Source organism: Salvelinus namaycush, chromosome 30, assembly GCF_016432855.1.
Source record: "Salvelinus namaycush isolate Seneca chromosome 30, SaNama_1.0, whole genome shotgun sequence".
Lineage (NCBI taxonomy): Eukaryota > Metazoa > Chordata > Actinopteri > Salmoniformes > Salmonidae > Salvelinus > Salvelinus namaycush.
In genome coordinates, this window is record NC_052336.1 from 14,132,797 (window position 1) to 14,158,314 (window position 25,518).

At 44.2% G+C, this 25,518-nt stretch overlaps 1 protein-coding gene across 7 annotated transcripts in view; it reads right to left on the minus strand.

Annotated features, from left to right (window-relative positions):
- Positions 1 to 363: 363 nt before the first annotated feature.
- Positions 364 to 25,518, minus strand: part of LOC120024751 (E3 ubiquitin-protein ligase Arkadia-like) — a 42,285-nt gene continuing 17,130 nt past the window's right edge. For 2 of the 7 annotated variants that reach the window (XM_038969032.1, XM_038969031.1), the window contains exons 3-15: positions 23,479 to 23,605; positions 14,350 to 14,507; positions 7,955 to 8,149; positions 7,468 to 7,820; positions 5,863 to 6,124; positions 4,774 to 5,134; positions 4,498 to 4,623; positions 4,170 to 4,287; positions 3,613 to 3,693; positions 3,320 to 3,415; positions 2,918 to 3,010; positions 2,316 to 2,419; positions 364 to 1,916 (exon numbers count right to left, since the gene is read on the minus strand). In XM_038969032.1, the coding sequence (XP_038824960.1) occupies positions 1,796 to 1,916; positions 2,316 to 2,419; positions 2,918 to 3,010; positions 3,320 to 3,415; positions 3,613 to 3,693; positions 4,170 to 4,287; positions 4,498 to 4,623; positions 4,774 to 5,134; positions 5,863 to 6,124; positions 7,468 to 7,820; positions 7,955 to 8,149; positions 14,350 to 14,507; positions 23,479 to 23,605 (2,195 nt within the window). In that variant the 3' untranslated portion in view covers positions 364 to 1,795. The remainder of the gene's footprint in view (positions 1,917 to 2,315; positions 2,420 to 2,917; positions 3,011 to 3,319; positions 3,416 to 3,612; positions 3,694 to 4,169; positions 4,288 to 4,497; positions 4,624 to 4,773; positions 5,135 to 5,862; positions 6,125 to 7,467; positions 7,821 to 7,954; positions 8,150 to 14,349; positions 14,508 to 23,478; positions 23,606 to 25,518) is intronic. The other 5 variants (XM_038969033.1, XM_038969036.1, XM_038969034.1 and 2 more) reach the window with 5 other exon arrangements.

Sequence of the window (25,518 nt, forward strand, 5' to 3'; positions counted from 1 at the left end):
GCAACTTATGTGACTTAAGCACATTTTTACTCATGGAATTTAGGCTTTCCATAACAAAAGAGTTGAATACTTATTGACTCAAGACACTTTAGCTTTTCATTTTTAATTCATTAGTAAAAAAAAAATGTAAAACTTAATTCATTCCACTTTAACATTATGGGGTATTGTGTGGAGACCAATGACAAGCAAATCTAAATGTAATACATTTTAAATTCAAGCTTTAACACATTTGGAAAAAGTCTAGGGGTGTGAATACCAAGTGTTAACAATATTTTTGTCAGTAGATCCCTCTGAATGTGCAGTTGTGAAATATGGACTAACATGCATAGGTGAACGGTAAGGCACAAATAAACAGACACAGGAAAGAGTTCTAACTTTATTAATATTATTTTAAAACTAATATAAATCCCATGGAATATCATCCCGGTGCCATTAAGTCTATGAATGCATGGATACCTGCCATAAGTACTGCATTCCAACACTCCATTCAAAATTAGTTATTTTTTCCAAAACTCAGCAATCAGAGTGGAAATACATGGCCTCAGCGCACTCTCTTTACAACACTCCTGTCTGTTCTCTCCTGTGCAAGTATATGCAAGTTAGCAAGTCGAGAATAATATTAGTGTTATCTTTTCAATGGCAGCAAAGAGAAATTGCTGCTGCACAGCTACAGAGACAGAGACAGAGAGAGAAAGTGTGGGTAAGAACAATGATCTGGGACGTAAGAATAATCAGCTACTTATTTATTATTCTGAGCTGAGCGCTGTGTATTTCCCTCTGAAAAAAGAAACGGAGGATAAACGAAAAGCAAGGAAAAACCAACGCCATTCCCAGTTTCCAAACAACAGATATCCCCAGGTTGTAGGCTCATGAAACTGGTTGCATCTGTGGGCCTGAGATCCCCTTATAGAACCCAGTTTTCCATCTGGGGCCTGTCTGAGGGAGAAATCCAAACAGAACACAGACTGTATCCTCAGCAGACCTCAACAATCATTCCATTGAAAAAGAACAGTCAAGAACAGATGTGACATTCATTTTCTTTTTCCTTAAAATACATTAGATGACGTGTGAATGGTGTTTAGTCAAATCAAGGTGGTGCAGGAGAGGTGTAAGACACGCATGTGCATTTTCTGGGAGGTGAGGTGAAGTTTGAGTTTATTCCCACTCTAGAAATACTGGGTGAACATGAATACAGCAGCTGATCAGTTTAACATGATATTTTCCTAATTAAGGAATGTCTTGATTTACCTTCTTAGAAATAAAACGTCTTCCACTAGCAAACCACATTGTCTAAACATGAACTAATCAATACAATGATCGGTAAAATGAGTCCTGCAATGTTTTTAAATGGAGGTTAACGTTCTACTTTAGTAAAGCAAGGCATTAGGTATATAGAAATGCTTCTTTACTAGAGCAGCTATCCTCACCTGCAAGTTGTTAGGCTATGAGAAGCCCACAATATATGTGCAAAGAAATGCATTGCGAGGAGCCATGCAAAAAATAAAACAAATAAAAATAAAATATGACACGAGGAAACAATCAAAAGCTACATAAAAGCTTTATAAATACAATAACATTTTAAATCCTTAATGGAGATGTCAATTCTAGCAGTATTGTACTGTGTGATAGCTGGCACTCTAGGCTCAACGCTTTTTTAGCCTGATGTTTTTATTTTCTCATAGTGGATCTGCGCAGGTAATTCATGCCCTCTTTGGTTGACTGCAGTTCTGAAGAAAAATTCAAACAAAACAACAAATAAAGAAAATTCCAACAAAGAGTTGTTAGAAAAACAGCATCAACTCTCAACGGCAGACAACTGCGCCTCGATGTCCACTCTGCAGATGGGGCACTTCTTATTGGTGAGGAGCCATTGGTCCACACACAGTTGATGGAAGAGATGCATACAAGGTAGGCGTCTGTGGAAGAGAGAATATATTGTTAGACATAGACTTTGAATTCCATCTTCATAATGAAAAAATCCTGTGAAGTTGGAATGAAATGACAATGAATAAAATGTTTAATTTGGTTTGCTGAAAGATGGAAAATTATCATTCATACATTACAGTTCCTACATTATTACACCAACAGAGGGCAGAAACTCTTAAACTCACTTGAGCACATATGTTGAGCTCCAGAAATGTCCTCTGAGACCAGTCATTTTCAGGCACTCAAAGGATTGGCTTTTCTGCTGATTACTATACTTTTGGGTGTTGAGAAAATCTCCACGGCATATCAAGAGAAAATGTGGGAAAGGAGTGGTCGTTCTCACACAAAAACAGCCCCGCATTAAAAAACACGCTACAGTATAACTGTACCTGACATCCTCCCCTTCCTCCAGTATTGACAGACAGATGGTGCATTTCTCCTCTGTGTCTTCGTCCGCCCCCTCATCTTCTTCTTGCTTACCATGCAGCTTTCTCTGTTAATGAAAACACCATTATAGATACACAGCACCACAGTTTCCACAAAGACAACTTTTATTCAAATTATAAAGACGTATTACAAACAGGGAAGGCTGAGACCATTCTATGAGGGTTACTGTCAAACACAATAAATGTATTCAGGGTTCACAGGGTGTAAACATTACAGCTACAAACCAACTTGTGAATAAACTATCCTTTATGACTGATAGAGGGCTTACTGTATACAGTACAAGCATTATGAGGGTGAACACATATCCCTATGAGGACACAGAGAATGGTCATTTTGTCCTGGCTACAAAACATGTCATGTCATCCCTATGGATCAAGGTAATATGGATTTTTTTTTTTTTTTTTTTAATAAATAAATATAAAACAAAAAAAATCTATCAAATGTTTCTACTGCCGAATCCCCTTGCCCCCAAACCTACTACCATTAACAACTATAAATGAGCAGAGACATGTTTCCAAATTGAATTTGTTCATTTTTTTCTCACCGAGTCGGAGGTTGCGTGCATATTTTTCCCAATAGTTGCCCATGCTTCAGGGGTTAACTGTTCGTCAATGTCTCGCTCAGTCTCCAACACCTTCTGTATTGGGCAGCAGGTTATTAGGTTACTTATTTAAATACATTTGGAAACCTAGATGGAATCTTTCCCTACAATGTTTTCTAAAGGCTGCAACTTTGGTTGAAAGGGACACTTTCTAGTTTCTACAGCATCTGACTTAATGATAGCAATACATTCATATTTTGAAAGGAGCACAAAATAACCACCGAGTGTGCACTCTGTCCCAGAATAAAATCTTGTGCAGACATGCACAAAATACATCACATCAAACTACATTAAATAGGATGTTCTGAAACACACACACACACTTTTTTATAGGAGTGCTCTCACCTTTTTGTACTTGTGTGGGTAAGTGCACCTCTCTATGGTTCCCTGAGAGGCCCCTCGGTTCACAGTCCCCAATCTCTCCTCTAAATGCAGCAGATCCTGAGGAAAAGGGCAGGAAAACAACCCAACGTGAGACTGAGCCAACTCAGTTCCACACAGCTCATAAGCCACAGCCATAACACGCTCTCAGCTCCTTCATAACTAATTACCAGGGCCAGGAGAGTTTCCTCACCACCTGACGTGTGCAGGAAAAACTCCAGGCCCTAGTTACTATATCTTTACTAATCGAGTGTTACCTCATAAGTTCGTCCAAATCCAGTCATTCTGGATGAGATGTAGCGAATGTGCGGGTAGGTTACTTCAGACATGCCAGTGTGCTGTGAGGGAGGCAAAACAATTCCATGGAAATATGTTCACTTCAGTGGAGTACAGTCATTTGTTTCTGTAGGCTACAGTTCATGAAGCACATATAGGGATATATAGCATTATCAACTAAGTCTGCTGACACTGCTTGACTTGGGAATAAAGTCCGGTTAGCATTGCCGAAAACGGCATTTTTGATAACCACAGAAGTCTCACAATTTCATATCTTCTGACATTGTACATTAACTTTTAACATCTTTTCAAAGGGGCATCCATTGATTTCAGGCTGCTGGTTATGTTGAATATGCACTTGAAATGCCTTACGGGCCACCATTAATTGCCAATGCATTATTCATGTGGCCCAACAAACCATCCTTGAAAAAACAGATGTTATAAATAGAGGGCTAGCATCATTAATCTAAGCCATACTTCGAAATTATTATAATGTAGGCACGTGTGCTTAGAGTGAGGGTGCCAGTCGTGCACCCACCATGAAGGGGATGGGGAAGTGGTGCAGTCTTGGGGGAGGGTGGTAGTGGGGCAGGTGAGGGTGTAGGTGTCCTGAAGGATATGGCGCCACGGTCACTCCAGCCTCGATACCCAGCTCCCTACAGAAGAGAACCAGACCAACAACAGTCCTTATCAACTCATAGACATTGACATCACAGGTGCCATTTTAACAGTGAAGATGAGGGCATACATGACTGACTATATCCTTTGCGCACAGCAGGCCACATATACGTCGGTAAAAAAAAAAAAAAATACTCTTGGCCCTACACGCAAGGCACTGGCCCTCCACTGCTCTAAATGGTACTAACCATGCAGTTCTCTGCTCAGATTGTCGTGGGTGGGACGACATGGTCTGGGGCACGTGGATGTGGTGGCCATGGCCGTAGTTGGGGTGCATTCTGTGGGGGTGTGGAGGGGGGCGCTCATGTGCTCGTCTGGAGAAAGGAGAAGAAAGAGAGGTGTATCAGAAACATGAGATGGAAAACACCATAATATTGTCCCTGTAATCAGACAATTGGAAGCTACTGTCTGTGCTAGCAGTTGTGTTGCTGCCATCAGACGGGTTGGACAGAGGCTACACTCACGTGGGGTGTTGCATCATCCTGCGTCTCTGCACCTCCATCCTCTGCAGCATCTCGTGCTGGTGCAGCCTCTGCACAGAGGTCCCCAGCGCGGGCATGTGGTGCTGCAGGGCCTGGTGCTCTGTGGGCAGGTGTTGGGGGGCACTGGAGCCTGTGAGGTGGTGGGCAGGCAGAGGGGCAGGGGGGGGTGGGGGCACGGCGTGGCCAGGGGGGTGGGAAGGCAGGGGCGTGTGGAAGGGATGGATGGGGTGGGGGATGACGTAGTCACCCTGTGGAGTGGGCTGAGGAGGGGGAGGAGGGTTACCATGGGAATGGGGGCATGTGTTAGAGGGCTGGTGGTGCAGGGAGCGTGCCAGGGGGGCGTCTGGGTGTCAGAGAGACAGAGTGAGAATGGTGGGAGAAAGTTGAGAAGTAGTTAGTAACACGTTACCAGATCGCCTTTAAGTCCCATTCCTAATGATGACACCTGATCATCATCAGTTATGACTCTCCTCACTGAAACATGCTGCCTGGCAGTTCCCTGTGCTGAGCAGGTCTCCCACCTGAGACCCCGGACAGACCCAGCCTCTGTCTGTCTGTCTCCCTCCCTACTGCAGAGAGAAGGGGGATGGAGCAGGAATGACTGTCTGACATGACAGAGTGTAGGCACTAGACAGGTGCGCCAAACAGTTCCTATTATCCCTCTAAATATGGCTGCACCAGGGAGCCCCACCACACTCCTTCTCATTCCACACAGAGCTATTCTGAGGAGAAACAGCAATTAACAGGGCCTGTTTGGTAGCACACCCGCAGCACTTAGCACATTAAACATCAGGTGTTTCTCTTAATTACTATTAGCACTGGGTTTCAAGAGTGCTGTTGTCGGCATAATCTTTCAATGTCTGGTGGTAATAGTTACTGTATATATCCTAAAGGCTCACGTGTTTAGTACAGTAGTATGCAGGTTCTGCATGGGAATAATACACTATAGTTACTACTGCAGCATTTCATTTTCCTATCAAATCAACATTTAAACAAAAGAAACCACAAAATTATATCACCTCCCAAAATAAAAGGCCATTTCCGTTTTGGTGCAGATGTAGTTCTACTCACAGGAGGGGTGCATGAAGTGCCTGCAGGTGGATAGCTGTGGCTGTGGCTGAGGCTGGGCCACCATGGCTGAGCTGAAGGAGTCCACCACTGCGCTGGGCTGGCTGGGCCCTGGCCCCGTTGCATTCTGGGAGTTGTAGGCAGTGGGCCGCGACGTGGAGCCTGGGCAGCACGGGTCAAAGGCTGAGGTGCCATGGAAACTACCGGCCCCGCTGCCCCCGCCGCTCCGCAAGCCACTGTTGCTCAGGTCGACCGGCAGAGTCTGCTTGGGAGGGGAGAGACAGAGATAGGAGGGTTGGAGAGGAGAGGAGGGGAAGGGAATGAAAAGGAAAGAATAGGGGAGAGAGATACAGGGAAGGGAGGTATGGAGAGAGTAGAACCAGAATATGATGTTATGGTGCTACTGTCTGACTTTGATCTCTGTAGTGACAAAATATATAACTAACCAGCAAAACACAAAACTAAAACCACAGGGCTTCATGGTCCAGCCAGCACAAAGCACAAGATACAAGTACAAGACAACAGGCTTTACAGACTAGACTGCAGTAAACCGTCTGAGAAAATGAAATCTAAGTGATGGAGTTTCAAATCATAGTAGCAGCCATCCCTCGTTGAATTATTCAAATAAATAATCATATTTAGACTGATGCATAAAACATGACTTATTCACCTTATTCAGGCAGTATGTCTCCTTTCTCTGAGCTGTAGCTGAGGGCGGTACCTACATGTAGGCCAAGCCCATCAAAGGGCACAGCATTTTGCTTTACCCATGCAACTACTTCCTCCTTTTCATGGTAGAGACCTGACGGCCCAGTTTTGAATACTTGCCCCAGCCCTGCATGAATTATGTAGGAATCAGAGAGTATCAAGACAGAGACGGAGGTCTATGGAGGGAGCCCCTAACCTGACCTGCAGACACAGCCCTCTCAACCCCAACCCAACTCATTACACTTTAACCACACACTGCTCCACTTTGATGGTAAATAATACAATTCAGCAGCTCCTAACAATTAGCAGAATTTTAACTATTCAGCAGTGAATCTGGCTTCAAGGGAGGCTGCCAGCTAGATCCTTTGTAACATTTTTGTTAAGATACCAGTTATGTCTGTTTCAGTTCCTATTCCATTTTTTCCTTCTTAATCCTTTTTAAATCACATTGAATCTGATTCATTGGCTAGTGCAGATATTGACGGAGCCTTTTGTTTAGATACACAAAGACTTGGTCAAAGATACATTTGAATGCGATGGTGCCATCTGCCAGGGAGAACATGGCTTACATAGTTTACTAAAACTATAAATTATTTCTAATTTATCTCCAGCTATTGTGGGAGGAAAAGGCAGCCTTTTATCTCCTCAAATTCTATTCATTTTGCCTACTTTTATAGATTTGGGGCAAAAAAGAAAATGATCAAATACTTTCAAGATTTAAGAAATCAAATTTTTAATATGGACTATATTTATAAAATGTTACTGCTATAAGAAATGCATAAATTCTCTGGTCGATATATTAAAGTTGGGGAAGCCAAAACAGGAAGCAGAAATAACAGCCAAACCTCCAACAATGCTACAATGTAAAAAACATAACAGGGTGTTGATGCTCAGGCCTACCTGGTCGTGGTATTGGGTGGAGCTGCTGCTGCTGATCCCTCCCCCTCTGCATGGTGCAGGCAGGGCAGTGGGCCTCTCTAGGGGGCAGCTGGGCTCAGGAAAGGGCAGAGTGGGTGGAGGTGGGTGCTGAGGCATGTGGTGATGGTGGTGGTGGAAGTGGTGGGCATGGCTGTGCTGCTGGGAGCCCGGCTGCTGGGAGGGCTGGGCCTGCAGACAGCTGGAATGGCCCAGGGTCATGTGACCAGGGGAGGGCCCTCCGCAGGGGGAGTGCTGCGGGCAGCAGGAGGGTAACCTGGGCATGGCCGCACCCCCACTCTCTCCTGCCACGCCGGATGAGCCTCGTCTGCTCTCATCTGATAGAGAGATGGAAAACACCTTTAAGCTTCAATCATTATTCATAGATGACCCACAGGGAAGATTACTAAACTTATAAAAGGCACACAAGGTTGACATCATGGCTTTCTGGAGAGTCTATGGTCTGTCTTACCCTCCGTGCCTGCGGTACCCCTTGGCCCCTGTGCCAGCGTGCTGTCTGGGGCTGGGCCTTGACCAGGGCAGCTGGTGGAGGGGCCCGGAGCATCGTGGGGCTCTGAGGTAGAGGTATGATGAGAGGAGGATGAAGAGGAGGAGCTGACAGTCTGAGGGTGAATGCTGTCAGAGGTGGATGGCACGACAGAGAGATCTGAGGTAGGGAAGACAGACAAGTAAACAGAGTAAATAGGTGGGAATTTATTATGTAGCACACATATCCATCTGTGTATGTGTGTGTGTAGCAGGGTTTCCGTCAGGAAAATGTGGCGCCGGACATTTGACCGGCAGCATTTTAATTTACCGGACCCATACGCATTGGGTGCATAACCTATTAGGGCGTCCACCCAAAGTGCTCAGTGACAGAAATCACTTATGGTAATTCAAAAAAACAGAACATGCAAGTCAAGGACGCAATAACGTGCAGTCCTTCTTACCAAATTCTGATGTGCACTTTAAAGAGGTTAGAATAACTGTCCACATTTACTTTTCCTCAGCTAACAAGACAAGTAAAGAACAGCAAAATCACTAGCCTATGTCAATCTACTATCCCCCATAGTAGAACATTGACCTATTCTATTGGTCAGCTTGTCGAGAAAGAAATAGCCTATTCCAAAAACTCTGGGACAATTGCGGAACGATAGATCCCAAATTCATACAACCAGTATGCCTAGGCTACATAAAACAAACGTTACAAAGCAATGAATCTGATGCAACAGATTAGAACATTTAGCTTAAAATGTTGATAAACTATTATTTGCGCAGCAATGCGCCCAAGGCAGTAAGCAACGTGCGAATGTTTGTTCCATAACCCAATTAGCGGGAAAACACTTGTCAAAAGGGCACGTGATTGCGGAAATTTAGAAAGAGGGGAGATCTAATATGCAACAACCTGCATGGTTTGCTAATATGACTAGGATTGTGCCTTTGGCTACCGGACAATGAAAGAAGGTTTATATCAAATGATTGCCTTCACGGATATGGTCTGATTTTGGATAGGCTACTTTGAAGCAAATTAAGACATGCCTCATACAATGGCTTGCAAAAGTATTCACCCCCCATGGCATTTTTGCTATTTTGTTGCCTTTACAACCTGGAATTAAAATAGATTTTGGGGGGTTTGTATCATTTGATTTACACAACATGCCTACCACTTTGAAGATGCAAAATATTTTTTATTGTGAAACACCTTTTGCAGCTCCAAGACTCTTGGGGCATGTCTCTATAAGCTTGGCACATCTAGCCACTGTAATTTTTGCCCATTCTTCAAGGAAAAACTGCTCCAGCTCCTTCAAGTTGGATGGGTTCCGCTGGTATACAGCAATCTTTAAGTCATACCACAGATTCTCAATTGGATTAAGGTCTGGGCTTTGACTAGGCCATTCCAAGACATTTAAATGTTTCCCCTTAAACCACTCGAGTGTTGCTTTAGCAGTATGCTTAGGGTCATTGTCCTGCTGGAAGGTGAACCTCTGTCCCAGTCTCAAATCTCTGGAAGCCTGAAACAGGTTTCCCTCAAGAATTTCCAGTATTTAGCACAATTCATCATTACTTCAATTCTGACCAGTTTCCCAGTCACTGCCGATTAAAAACATCCCCCCTGCATGATGCTGCCACCACCATGCTTCACTGTGGGAATAGTATTCTCGGGGTGATGAGAGGTGTTGGGTTTGCACCAGACATAGCGTTTCCTTGATGGCCAAAAAGCTAAATTTTAGTCTCATCTGACCAGAGTACCTTCTTCCATATGTTTGGGGAGTCTCCCACATGCTTTTTGGCGAACACGAAATGTGTTTGCTTATTCATTTTCTTTAAGCAATGGCTTTTTACTTGCCACTCTTCCGTAAAGCCCAGCTCTGTGGAGCATACAGCTTAAAGTGGTCCTATGGACAGATACTCCGATGTTCAAAGTTTCAGATATTTTTTTATAACCCAACCTTGATCTGTACTTCTCCACAACTTTGTCCCTGACCTGTTTCGAGAGCTCCTTGGTCTTCATGGTGCCGCTTGTTTGGTGGTGCCCCTTGCTTAGTGGTGTTGCAGACTCTGGGGCCTTTCAGAACAGGTGTAAATATACTGAGATCACGTGACCGATCATGTGACACTTAGTTAAATAAAGTCCACATGTGTGCAATTTAATTATGTGACTTTTGAAGGTAATTGGTTGCACCAGATCTTATTTAGGGGCTTCATAGCAAAGGGGGTGAATACACCACCACTTTTCCTTTTATACATTTTTTGAAACAAGTAATTTTTTTCATTTCACTTCACCAATTTGGACTATTTTGTATATGTCCATTACATGAAATCCAAATAAAAATCAATTTAAATTACAGGTTGTAATGCAACAAAATGGGAAAAACAATTAAGTATCTATTTTCAAAATGCATACTACCTCTAGCTAATTGCAAAGTGGTGTGTGACGCGCTGATGAAGCGTGTCTTCCGTTACCTATGCGTTTGCTGTTTGAGATGCTGTAGCAACAGCTCTCGCGCTCTGAGAGATTTTCCGATCAAAGGCTCTGTATCTGTATGCTGTATGCGTGTGATAAATAAAATATGCCTACATAACGAATATACACAGAGTGAACAAAACATGCTCCTTCCATGAAAGACTGGCCAGGTGAATCCAGGTGAAAACTATGATGTCACTTGTTAAATCCACTTCAGATCAGTGTAGATGAAGGGGAGGAGACAGGTTAAAGAAGGATTTTTAAGCCCTGAGACAAGGATTGTGTATGTGTGCCATTCAGAGGGTGAATGGGCAAGACAAAATATTTAAGAGGCTTTGAATGGGGTATAGTAGTAGGAGCCAGGCGCACCGGTTTGTGTCAAGAACCGCAACGCTGATGGGTTTTTCACAATGAACAGTTTCCTGTGTGTATCAAGAATGGTCCACCATCCAAAAGACATCCGGCCAACTTGACAACTGTGGGAAGCATTGGAGTGAACTTGGGCCAGCATCACTGTGAAACGCTTTCGACACCTTGTAGAGTCCATGCCCCGACGAATTGAGGCTGTTCTGATGGCAAAAGCGGTTGCAACTGAATATTAAGAAGGTGTGCTAACGTTTTGGACACTCAGTGTAAGCCTACTATACACACAGCAATTTTATCTGCTTTCTATTTATTTATTTTTAAAATCGGCCAAAAGTAGGCTATTACCGGTTAACGGAAACCCTGGTGTGTAGACTGGCTGCAGTGGCTTGGCAGCCAGGGAGAAGAGACCTCATTAGCATTCCACAGTGTGCGCTCCATCTGCTTTTCATACTCACAAATTAATTTCTCCTCCTCCTCCAAAGAAATGCAAATAGGCTCATATCTCACACTGCTCTGTTATTCTGTTATCAGTCACACGGTGCGAGACCAAAAAGAAAATGCACCAAATTGGACTTAGTCACATTAATGATTTGGTCTGGTTTGCTAATGCCTCAGGTTAGAGGGCAAACTGGTCTGGGAAAACATAACCATTAGCCAGAGATATGTAGGATGTTGGAATGGTTAAGCAAAAAGTCAGTCGACACCTGATATACAATAATAATAATAAATTGAATGTATAATTTGCTTTTCATTGAAATAAATAAAAACAATAAACAACTAGACAGAGAAACTGAAACAAAGTACCCAGATGACACTACAAGGGACAAGGAACACAGATATATCTAATGGAGGACCTTCCTAAAGAGGAGGGATTTCAGGTAATTTTTAAAAGGTGTATATGCAATGGCTTGGGGCTGTCATGAATGTATGAACTGAACTGGAGTAAGCCTATACATCTGGTAAGAATAATGTATGTACAGTTGAAGTCGGAAGTTTACATACACCTTAGTCAAATACATTTAAACTCAGTTTTTCACAATTCCTGACATTTAATCCTAGTAAAAATTCCCTGTCTTAGGTCAGTTAGGATCACCACTTTATTTTAAGAATGTGAAATGTCAGAATAATAGTAGAGAGAATGATTTATTTCAGCTTTTATTTATTTCATCACATTCCCAGTGGGTCAGAAGTTACATACACTCAATTAGTATTTGGTAGTATTGCCTTTAAATTGTTTAACTTGGGTCAAACGTTTCAGGTAGCCTTCCACAAGCTTCCCACAATAAGTTGGGTGAATTTTGGCCCATTCCTCCTGACAAAGCTGGTGTAACTGAGTCAGGTTTGTAGGCCTCCTTGCTCACACACTTTTTCAGTTCTGCCCACAAATTATCTATGGGATTGAGGTCAGGGCTTTGTGATGGCCACTCCAATACCTTGACTTTGTTGTCCTTAAGCCATTTTGCCACAACTTTGGGAGTATGCTTGGAGTCATTGTCCATTTGGAAGACCCATTTGCGACCAAGCTTTAACTTCCTGACTGATGTCTGGAGATGTTGCATTCACTATATCCACATAATTTTCCTTCCTCGTGAGGCCATCTTTTTTGTGAAGTGCACCAGTCCCTCCTGCAGCAAAGCACCCCCACAACATGATGCTGCCACCCCCGTGCTTCACGGTTGGGATGGTGTTCTTCGGCTTGCAAGCCTCCCCCTTTTTCCTCCAAACATAACGATGGTTATTATGGCCAAACAGTTCTATTTTTGTTTCATCAGACCAGAGGACATTTCTCCAAAAAGTACGGTCTATGTCCCCATGTGCAGTTGCAAACCGTAGTCTGGCTTTTTTTTAATGGCGGTTTTGGAGCAGTGGCTTCTTCCTTGCTGAGCGGCCTTTCAGGTTATGTCGATATAGGACTTGTTTTACTGTGGATATAGATACTTTTCTATCCGTTTCCTCCTGCATCTTCACAAGCTCCTTTGCTGCTGTTCTGGGATTGATTTGCACTTTTCGCACCAAAGTACGTTCATCTCTAGGAGACAGAACGCGTCTCCTTCCTGAGCGGTATGACGGCTGCGTGGTCCCATGGTGTTTATACTTGTGTACTATTGTTTGTACAGATGAACGTTGTACCTTCAGGCGTTTGGAAATTGCTCCCATGGATGAACCAGACTTGTGGAGGTCTCCAATTCTTTGCGGATTTCTTTTGATTTTCCCATGATGTCAAACAAAGAGGCACTGAGTTTGAAGGTAGGCCTTGAAATACATCCACAGGTACACCTCCAATTGACTCATGATGTCAATTAGCCTATCAGAAGCTTCTAAAGCCATGACATCCTATTCTGGAATTTTCCAAGCTGTTTAAATGCACAGTCAATTTAGTGTATGTAAACTTCTGACCCACTGGAATAGTGATACAGTGAAATAATCTGTCTGTAAACAATTGTTGGAAAAATTACTTGTGTCATGCACAAAAGTAGATGTAGTATGAATTGGGGATGATTAAATACACAGCTCTTCAATGGACTTTGTAATTCAATGTAGGCTATACTCATCAGGAGTCGGCTATATGTCCCCTAAATCCAGAGTGAAACCCTTTACCCACATAAGCTTTAATACTGCCAGGTGTATTTCATTCATTGTGCCTAATGCCTCCACATTTACAATGAAGAGCATGCTTCTGGCTACTGCTCCAGTGGCAGGCATTACTGTGACATCTTATCATGTTACAAACATGATAGGATTGACAGTATGAAATGACATGCATCAGAAATGCTATAAAATGTGTAAAAGCCAACCAATGAAAGAGCAGTCGCTCTCAGGGGCACGGTCGCTATTAATATCCCTCCATTTGATGAAAAGATACAGATGAATCATTATTAAACAGTGCTCGCTTACGGGAACATTTCAAATTGAATTGTGATGACAGGACAATTCTTATTTCAAGTTAGCGACACCCACTCGCTCCCAGGTTTGGAGAGATGTGTGGAAGAAGCTAGCTAATCCTATTAAACAATAGAGTGTAAATGAGAGTATTTAATTTGACATGTAATATTTCCCAACCTCCTACGCAGTGTTGAGCTGGATCATGTAAGAAAGCATTAAAACTCATCTAAATCCTAGTATTGGACGCCCACATTCACATGCTGTGCGACAGTCCGGCTATCGTAAGCAGCATCTATAAAAAACTGTTCCCAAATGTAATTGATTTTTACACATATAATCACTAGATCTATTGTCTTTCTGCCTCAAGAGTAAACTTGCTTCTCTGTATCCGTGTGTGTGTGTGACACTGACACACAGAGAGAGAGAACATGCAACTATTTGTATGTTGCTCATATAAAAATGACTGTCCTTAAGAGGACAAATGCCTCAGAGGACTACTGTAAACTCGCCTTTGTGTTGAAAGACGAATGAGCCTAGCTTTGAAAGAAAAAACAGTGGAAAAACAGAGGCCAAGTCTAGGACGTCTATGTGACTGTTACATCATATAGTTAATCTCAGAGTGGTATTGGGGGTCGGCACGTCCTCATGCTCACCATCCTCGTCCACTGTGAGGTCCACCACCTCCCCGGCGCTCTGGCGCAGCGGCTGAATGACGGTAGAGAGGCGGTGGCGGCTGCGCGGCTCCTGGGGTCGGTTCTGGGAGCAGCTGGGGCCCCAGTACATCCTGCCGTGGCCCCCCACCGAGCGAGGCCTGTAGACACAAACACACAGCCAGTTAGAGAGGAAGGAGGGGAGAGGGGGGTAAACAACCAGATAATGCCAGGTTATCTGGACCCCGGGCCTGGGCTACGGTATTGTAACAATTCTATGAGAATGCTGACCACACAGCCCTCTCACTGGAGACCGGTGGTCAGTGGATGAGAACCAGTCCATAAGACTTCATGGAGAAGTGAGAAAATCCAGACAATTCAGCCTATTTTTCCTCCCAAAGCAAATCTCTTGCTTTCCCAGCCTGATTGTCCTTTAAATAAATATATGAACAACAGTTCATTTTATGATGTCATTTATGTAGTAAAAGGGAAAGTTGAAACGTTGTCATTTGGAGGCAGGGGATGGTCCACGCGGCTTTTTCTGTGTGATGAGCACAAATCGGGCTCACTTTGGGAGCTGCTGGAACACCTGGCTGGAATGTAAATAAGAGCTAGCTGACATGAGTGCTAGCGCTGCAGCTGAATCAAAAAGACAGTCTACACACAGCCGTGCGTATGAGAGAGACACACAGCTGTGCAAACTTTTGAGAACCACATAGAAAGATCATGTTTGTTTTACACACATGGTTTCTTCCACCACACCCACTAACAAACTCCAAAACAACCTTGTGGAAAACACAATTCAACATCCAACACACAGAAACACCTCTACCTCATTTAGCCTCAGCTACCACACACATTTGCTCAAGTCACAACCATTGTGCATTATTGACTGTGCTCTCTTTCCTCTCCCTTTTGCAGTCTTCCTCTCTCCGAATCTCACTGCCTCACTCTTTCCTCCTGCCTTCCGCTATCTTGTGTGATGTGGGAGTCCAGAGAGTATCAGTGTGCCGTAAAGCAGGATGAGAGGGGGGAGCCTAGGGGATAAAGTGCCTGCCGTAAAGCAGCCTGTCATGGAGACATGGAGAGATGAGGCTGGGGAAGAGAGAGAGCAGTGAACCAGGCCTGATGGCCAAGACCAGGCTGAGGGAAGGGGAGAGCCAGGAGCAGAGACTCTTGCTCCTCTCAACACAGGGCTGCTGCTGGAACCACTAAACCACAGGTTGCATCATTAAAACAATAAGATTACAGACAAGCATGGTGGGCTGCTGCTATTCCAGTGAGACCAGTGTGTGTGTGCACAACAATAGCAGCGCCACACACACACAGCCATGTAGGCCTAAGAAGTCCTTCTAATAAGCAGGTGTGTGAGAGAGTGTGTCCACTCACACTCCGTCTTCTCACACAATTCAGCAGAGGAAATGCCATTCTAACTGCTGTGGGCTGCATCGGTGCTGTGATGTGGGGGGATCCCATTAGCTCATACTGCAGTCCATTCCATTTCCTGTCAGACAGACACACTTCACAACAAACACAAAAGAACGGAAGGCAACAAAAACCTATTAGTGCAACTTCTAATGTTGGCAATGCAGAAAAGAGGAAGAAAAGCCATGGCATGTCCCATGGGGCAGTTCTCACCCATGTGGAGCAGTGAAGGTGGTACACACAGAGAGCCAGTACAGGTTGTGTGGCTTGATTGCACTGTAATTGGCACCTGCTCCTCCTCTGTCCCACCTCGGGGCCCAGGGAGCAGGCTAGCCCACCTCGGGGCCCAGGGAGCAGGCTAGCCCACCAGGGACAAGCACCTAATTACCCACAACGTAGACCTGGGATTATTTTGTAAATACCTGTTTACCACCGTGGCCTCTGAGGGGTGGAGGCGAGGGGAAAACAGAACACAGTAAACATGAACACTGTGGGAACTGGGGGCTTGGCAGGACCAGGGTTTTGCCATCTCCACGCGCACTCTGCCAAATGCCCGAGGGCTTAGAGAGGGCTCGGCAGTGGGGTAATGTGGGGCTAACTGCAGGGACGGGATCTATGGACTGTGTATAAAGGCTATGGTACTGGGGGGAGGAGGGAGGGGGCGACACAATTAAGGGACTAAATGGACTGTGTGTGGAAACAAACATTATGAAGCATCTGGTACTACATCACAGCAAGACAGAAGCGCAAGCTGCATGTTCTGCACCAAAATCCAAAGCATTCCCTGATACTGAATATGGCACTTATGCATACTCATACCCTCTATCCCAACCATTATCCTCTCTGAACAGTAAACAAAGGATCTTTTAGCGGAAAACCGGTATTGCTCATCCTGCTGCCCTTTGACCTACACATCCAGTACTCCTCGCTACACCTCCCCCTTCAGAAACAGCCCTTCTCTGCATTCTCCTGCAAGCCAGGGCATCTCTGGGAGGTGCAGGCAAAGATGGGGAAATAAAACACACACACACACACCCTCTCGTTAACTAACTACACTCTGCTCATTCACTTCTCGGAAATACCTAGGGAGAATATGGTCAACCTAGCATGAAGAGAGAGGGAGAGAAGGAAGATAGAGGGAGAGAGATAAGGGGAGAGAGAGCGAAGGGAGTGAGGGATATCTACAGGGAGAGAGAGGGAGCGATACAGTGAGAGAGCGGAGGGAGGGAGATTAAGGAAGAGAGCGAGGGGGAGGGAGGAAGAGTGATAGAGCAAGTGAGGGAGAACCAGAGAGGGAGGAGGGAGATGGAGAGCAAGGGCTGGGGTGAGGGAGAGAGAGAGAGCAATGCTTATGTAAACCCATCTGTATCACACTCCAAATATTTACACACTCTCTGAAAAAGACAGCCCTTTTCTATTTCTTAGAGGGCCCTTAGTGATCTCTTCCCCCCCTTACTGATCTCCCCCCCGATCTCTTCCCCCCTGAATATTTCTGAAAAGGCCAGGCACGTTTAGCCTTATCAACTCTTGGATAACACCGTTTAAAATAAGTCACACTGCACAACCTGAATAAATCTACAGAGGAGCACTGTCAGGGAACAATCAATCACGGGCAAGCTAATCGTGTGTCTGTGGGACAGAGGGAACATGGGAGAAATTAACAGGGCCACTAAAGCTCCAGTCAGTCAAGCCAAGTGGGTGAAATTCTCCATTGGGGTTCCAGACCTGCAGAATGGGCTCACTGAGATGGTGAGCCCAGAGAGAGTGGTCAGATGAGCTGGCCTCTGGAAGAGGGGCTTGGCTTCACTGCTAAAAACAACCGGAGGCATGTGGCCTGATCCCCAGTGTAGCTCTTCTCTGGGTATGCTATGCACTATGCAGAGCTATAGAGAGACCCTGCCTGCCACCCTGCTATTACACTCCACAGCAGCCTGAACTGGTCTCTAAACCTGTTCTTTAAACTGCTCATCCACACAAATCAACAGTATGTTATTACTCTTCTTGTTCCTGCTCTGGTTCCTCTTCGTACGCATGCACGTACACACTTTCCTGAGATGTGAAGACTTGCTACTATTAACCCCCCCCCCCCCCCGCCTAGAAACCCCCCCGGTTTTCCCCCACTCCCCGCATTCCACTCACAGCACATACACACTGAGAACTGGGAGCCTGGAGATGAGTCACGTCAACGGTCAGAGCCTGAGAGAGGGAGCTCCACCAACTGACCTTAGGTTTCACACAGAGGGTCCCATTCTGGGAACAGCCAGACACTACTCAACACTTCATTGCACTGCCCTACATACAGAACAAATATCCTACATCTAAAAACCTACCCTTGAAAACAACATGATCACATTCCTTGCAGGCACTAAATGTATTATACGATAGATACTGTAGGTCAATATCATAGGACTCTAACTGGGCAAGATATGGAGTTGCCTATTTTAGTGTTTGTTGTTTGTAGAATGTGGAGGGGGCTCCTCTCATCCTGAAAATAATGGGAAGTGATGCCACATGACTGGTCATACCAGAGAGACAAGAGGCTTCCAGAACCTTCTCTGGCCCCAACGGGCCTGTTTAGACAGAACACTCCACGACATGGCTGTGCTGTGTACCTCCTCTCTAGCCATCATTGAGTAGGCCATATTTGGCTGATTATCTTCCTGAAAGCATAATGACTGGGTTTAACAAACTTAAACTTATTGATAACAATGCTAGCATGCTATGCCAAGGATTACATTAGTAAGGAGCATAATTACACAAGGTGGATTAGCTAGCTAGTTAACACACTATACAGTGACAGAAACCAACCAATCCACTAACATGCAAGTGAATGACACGGCCTCATTAAGTTTGCATTTATGTAGCTAGCTGAGTATTTACTGAAGCAAATTAGTGGCTCATTCAAGGACACAGCAGCTGGGAGGCTGACCTGGGATTACTAGCAAACTATCTCCTCTCCAGTCAGCCATCCATTCCCCTGATCAATAGGCCTTACTTACTGCCACCCTGAACATATGCATGTCATTCAGATGAAATGGGAAAAAACATGAAAATGCAGAGGGCTCATTGGGCTGGCCACTCCTGATATCTTTAGACCTATGGTATGCTTTGTGCACATCTAGAGATTGGTGACAGGCACAGGGTTGAGAGAATTTGCCTATTCAGAAAACCTGCAGTAAACCTTGAAGTATTTTTAAGTGTCAGAACAGTGTTTTGACCTGCAATGGGATAAAAAGGATACATAAAATCCCCTATGTAGGTTAATTTTGATTACTTTACTCCCCAGATACCTAGCCATTACATACAAGCAGGAGGAACCAGTCATTCAGGGCTGTTTTGAGCCCCAGCTGTTTATCTTTTTTTGTTTCCTGTTTTGCACGTTATTTTGGCATTAATACATGTCACATATTTGTTCCAAAACAATGTATTTTTTTTTTTTTTTTACATCACTGAGTTAATAAAGCCGCATACCAAGTTGGTCTCTTTTTTGCTTTCTTGAGAAGGGCAGCTCCAAAATGCAGGGGTTTCAGCCTAGCTCAGTGCTTTCGTGGGGGTGGGGCAGACAGCAGAAAATACGGAGCGTAGCGGTTGGTAGTGTTCTCGAGTTGCGCCGTGATTGGCTCAGTGTTCTGTCACGCATGGGGACATTACATTTTTTAGATTATTTGAAATGTAACCTTTATTTACCTAGGCAAGTTAGTTAAGAACAAATTCTTAATTACAATGACAGTGTCAGAACAGTGTCAGCGGTGAACTACATCACCGCAAAATCTACGGGTAGACCTCAAATTCAAGCCCCTTGGGTGCTGCCATAAAATTACATTAGCAGTGTCCATCCAAGAAGGCTTAAGGTCATTGGCCACAGATAAAATCACTAGTCAATCACTAGCCTGCTATTCTGGTGGAGTGGGTGTGTGGTCCAACTCTGGGTTTAAGGGTCTCTTTTCCAAGATTAAAAAGGATAAACATTCAACATTGGCCATGCTGTCAATCCAGCATGACTTCTGTCGTGCTCAAAACTGGAAACTCTTAACTGGGAAATCTCAGACTTCAGTGAGTTCAGGACAACTGGGAACTCGGAAGAAAACAAGCTCCAAATGGGAAAATACATTTTGAATGGTAATCCAACGCACAATTCCAAGTTGGGAACTCGGGCCTATTTCTAGAGCTCCGACCTCAAGATCACGGACGTCATCATGAGTCTCCATTGTTTTTTGTTGTTGTTTTTTTTTAGAGTTCCCAGTTGTCTTGAAAGCACCATAAATCCAGAGAATGCCAGACTGATGATAGAGTTTGATGCCAAAATTTGCCCACGAAGGACCACCGCGCCATTTTCCTGTTCAAGTGAGCACAGCATAACACTGAGTCCAAAAATATCTTGTATGCTGCTGCATAAATGTAATATGCCAGGTAGATATGTATACTGTAGCTAAGAAAGTAATACTAAATGTATGTTGTGTAGTAAGCTGTTAGTAGCCCATGTGCCTCACTAATAATTTAATCTATTGTCACCTACTGATCTGACTTGGTGGTGCCTATAACCTGTTTTAGAGAAATTCAATCATTGAATATTGTAAGAGCTTTCATTGTCTGCCTATATGCCGCCTTTATTTATCCTACGGTTCTGAATTGGTGTACAGGGAGAACACTGTAAAAACAGCCCATTTCAAAAGTGCTAAACAACTAGTTATATTGAAAAACATCTGTCCTAACTCGCTCATTAATGTCTTAATCAAAATAACAGATTGCCTCATCCTCACGTCGTCCCCTTACGCCATAGTTTGAACATCTCAATTGTCAGTAGAAACCACATTTCTTTAAGCAGTCAGCCATATCAGCTATGTTTTTTAAAGTCAGTAAATTAGGCTGAATGAACTGTTTCGCTGCCAGACAAGGCTCCGCTGATAGCCAGGAGTAGCAGTGGTAAGGTGTTGGGACTGCTGTTGGGACTTTGCTATTGGGACAGCTTTATGTACAGTGCATTTGTAAAGTTTTCAGACCCCTCAACTTTTTCCACATTTTGTTACGTTTATTCTAAAATGGATTTAAAAAAATACTCATCACACAATTCCCCATAATGACAAAGCAAAAACTGTTTAGAAATTCTTGCAAATGTATTCAAAATAAAAAAACAAATATCACATTTACAATAGTATTCAGACCATTTACTCCGTACTTTGTTGAAGCACCTTTGGCAAAGATTACAGCCTCGAGTCTTCTAGAGTATGAAGCTATAAGCGTGGCACACCTGTATTTGGGGAGTTTCTCCCATTCTTCTCTGCAGATCCTCTCAAGCTCTGTCAGATTGGATGGGGAGCGTCGCTGCGCAGCTAATTTCAGGTCTCTCCAGAGAAGTTCGATTAGGTTCAAGTCCGGGCTCTGGCTGGGCCACTCATGGACATTCAGAGACTTGTGCCGAAGCCACTGCTGCATTGTCTTGGCTGTGAGCTTAGGGTTGTTGTCCTGTTGGAAGGTACACCGTCGGCCCAGTCTAGGGTCCTGAATGCTCTGGATCAGGTTTTCATCAACATCCCCACAGCATGATGCTGACACCACCATGCTTCACCGTAGGGATGGTGCCAGGTTTCCTCCAGACGTGCCGCTTGGCATTCAGGCCAAAGAGTTCAATCTTGGTTTCATCAGACCAGAGAATCTTATTTCTCATGTTCTGAGTCCTTTAGGTGCCTTTTAGCAAAGTCCAAGTGGGCTGTCATGTGCCTTTTACTGAGGTGTGGCTTCTGTCTGGCCACTCTACCATAAATGCCTGGTTGGTGGAGTGCTGCAGAGATGGTTGTCCTTCTGGAAGGTTCTCCCATCTCCACAGAGGAACTCAGGAGCTATGTCAGAGTGACCATCAGGTTTTTGGCCACCTCCCTGACCAAGGCCCTTCTCCAATCAATTGAATTTACCACAGGTGGAATCCAATCAAGTTGTAGAAACATCTCAATGATGATCAATGGAAATAGGATGCACCTGAGCTCAATTTCAGCTCTCATAGTAATAGGTCTGAATACTTATTTAAATAAGGCATTTGTTTTTAATTTTTAATACATTTCAAAAAATTCGAAAAACCTGTTTTCGCTTTGTCATTATGGGGCATTGTATGTAGATTAATAAAATAAAAAATGTTTTAGCGATTTTAAAATAAGGCTCTAATATAACATTTGGAAAAAGTCAAGGGGTCTGAATACTTTCCGAAAGCACTGTAGGCCCTAACAGTTTGTGGGCACCGTTTGTCACCGTTATAGTGCAATAAATGTATTGTTTAGTGTTGTGGCATGTATAAAAGTTTTCTACAAGATAAACGCTACAGTAACTGAAACTGACCATTTGAATGCTGGAACAGAATTTCTGCTGGAATTCTGCTCATTTGTCTCACAAGAAGCAACGCATATCACAAAGAGAGCGCAATTCATTTGGGTTGACAGAGTGACTTTGCTGGCAGGAGTGAAATTCACAGGCCTTGCTATTTCTGGCAGCAGAGGGTGAGATAATGGAATCAAGCTGGTGGAAATGATTCTCAGCGCTATGCACCAAGACACCTCAATAACAATTAAAGAGAGGAGAGGGGTTCAAGGAGAGGAAGACAAGGGGAGACAACTAGAAACAAATCCGAGAGGAACACCACTATAACAGTACCGATATACTGTAGCATAGGGCTCTCACACTGGCTGGCACTGCTGTAAAATCCCAATGAATGAGATCAACTCTCCTCAGGTCATGGCAGAGAGCATTTTCAGAAGACATCCCACATGAGTCAGATAGAGAAATCATGTAGGCCTAGGTCTATGTAGAAAGAGTACACTCTGGGTACCCACTTCACAAAGCCTGCCAAAAGCCCCGGTAACCTGTAACCAGCTGGCATTTATTTCCCATGTTTTAGTAATCATATCGGTTCAGGAGAGCGTGCCGCGAGAAGAAAAGCAAATCCACCTGGATCTAATGTCCTGGTTCTCTAGATCAGAGACTGTACCAGAGAGACGAACTGAACCTGCAGTTCCCTGACAGGGGCATCAGAGGTAACTGGACCTGGATCAGAGTGAACTGAGGGTCAGATGAGAATGCCCTGGGGGGAGAGAGGGTCTCTCGTTAGATTGTTGATGGAGGATGGGGAGAGAGCTTGTGTATTACTGTATGGAAGCCTTGCCCTTGAAGAAGACAGCGATAGCAACAGCTGGGAGAGCTGTGGAATGCCAGTGCAATGCTGCAGCCTGCCAGCTTCACGGCCAATCCCAGATGAGAATTATCTCCCCTGCCACAGCGATACCAGCAACTTCTCCATAGGGGCCAAATAGCACTCCAAGAGCCGACGCTGCATTTCTGAGGTATCCTGGAAAAACACTACCCCAGCCCAATGTGGCAGTCTCTGTAAATGTTATGACACTTGATGAGAAGCCAGTGCTCAGCGAGCCTCTATTAGACACACCACAGTTGACTGTGATTATATCGACAGAGCCACGAGGATAAAGTACTGTCAGTACTGCAGGGCCAGGCTGTCTCAGGACACAAATGAAGGCTGGTGTCATTTAGATTGCTTTCACAGCTTAAAGATGGGGAGAAATATTGAGATGGATGTTTTTACTCCCGAGAGAGAGAATTTCACAGCCAAAGTACTTTACCATGTCACTTCATTCGATTTTCCACTGTGGTTCATTAGCTCTGTACAGCGTTGATCTCCTCAGAGAGGAGACGGGGGAAGGTGCTCACCTGAAGCCATCTCCCACGTTGACTATCTCCACCTCGCTGTCGGTGGAGGTGACGTTGATCTCCTCGCTGGCTGGGACAGGGGGTGCTGGGGTCGCCTCGATCACCACCACGTCTTCATCCAGAGAACCTGGAACACAACACAGTCAAATCAAAGTTATTCATCATATGCGGAGAATCAAATCAAATTAGATGTATTTGTCACATACGCCGGATACAACAGGTGTAGACCTTACAGTGAAATGCTTACTTACGAGCCCTTAACCAACGATGCAGTTAAGAAATTAACTAAAAAATTAAAATTTGGAAAAAAGTAAGAGATAAGAAAAACAAATAATTAAAGAGCAGCAGTGAATAACAATAGCGGGGCTATATACAGGGGGTACCAGTACAGAGTCAATGTGTCAATGCGCGAGGGCACCGGTGTCGAGGTAATTGTTATAATTATGTACATGCAGGTAGGGTTGTTAAATGAATACAACTGGTATAGACTATATAGTGAAATGCTTGCTTACAAACCTTTCCAATTGATGCAGAGTAAAAAAATATGTAATTGTTTTTAACACAAGAGGAATAAAATAAAATACACAAGAATGGAGCTATATACAGGGAGTACCAGTACCAGATCAATGTGGAGCTATATATACACAAAAGTATGTGGACACCCCTTCAAATTAGTGGATTCTGCTATTTCAGTCACACTGGTTGCTAACAGTTGTATAAAATAGAGCACACATACATGCAATATTTTTATTTATTTAACTAGGCAAGTCAACAAATTCTTATTTACAATGACGGCCTACCCCGGCCAAACCTTAACGACGCTGGGCCAATTGTGCACCGCCCTGTGGGACTCCCAATCACGGCCGATTGTGATACAGCCTGGAAGCCTGAAATCACCATCTGGCAGTCCGACAGACGAATATGGGTTTGGCGAATGCCAGGAGAACGCTACCTGCCTGAAAGCATAATGCCAACTGTAAAGTTTGGTGGAGGAGGAATAATGATCTGGAGCTGTTTCACGGTTCAGTCTAGGCCCCTTAGTTCCAGTGAAGGGAAATATTAACGCTACAGCATACAATGATATTCTAGACGATTCTGTGTTTCCAATTTTGTGGCAGCAGTTTGGGGCAGGCCCTCACAAAGCGAGGTACAAACAGAAATGGTTTGTCGAGATCGGTGTGGAGGAACTTGACTGGCCTGAACAGAGCCCTGACCTCAACCCCATCGTCCACGTTTGGGATGAATTGGAACGCCGACTACGAGCCAGGCATATTCGCCCAACATCAGTGCCCGACCTCACTAATGCTTATGTGGCTGACTGGAAGCAAGTCCCCACAACAATGTTCTAACAGTGGAAAGCCTAGTGGAAAGCCTTCCCAGAAGAATGGAGGCTGTTCTAGCAGCAAAGAAGGGAACAACTCCATATTAATAACCAATGATTTTGAAATGAGATGTTCGACGAGCAGGTGTCCACATACTTTTGGTAATGTAGGATATGTCCATGAAGGCAGGGTAAAGTGACTAGGCATCCGAACAGATAAGAGTATACTGGGGAGAGAGACATCCAGCAATTTGTAAGTCCTGATGTAAACATTGTTGAACTGATAATGATCAAATGAGACTCTTTGCTACGTGAGAACCTTGGACTGTAGTCATATAAAGTGGCCAGAAATTCTCTTTACGTAATTAAAATTGCAGCCATTTTAGTAAGCAGTTAATTCCAGAGAGGTTATACTGTACATGTCTGTTGCTGTATATAGCAGGCTCTGTTGCTAAGATGGCCGGTTGACAACACATCAGCTCATGTGTTACGCAGCAACAAACAACCTCCACCAGCATCTTCTGGTGGTTCTTCCTCACCAGGGGAGAAACACACCCAAAGCTAAATAGGAGTATCAGTATAAATGAATAGTGATTGTGGTGTGGGTGTGCAGGCTAACAGTCTGTGTACTGGGCCTGTGTGAAATGTAGGTCAGTAAATGCTGCTCTGCTCTCCACTGTCTGCAGGATTTGCAGTGCAATCTCTGCATCTGCACTCTG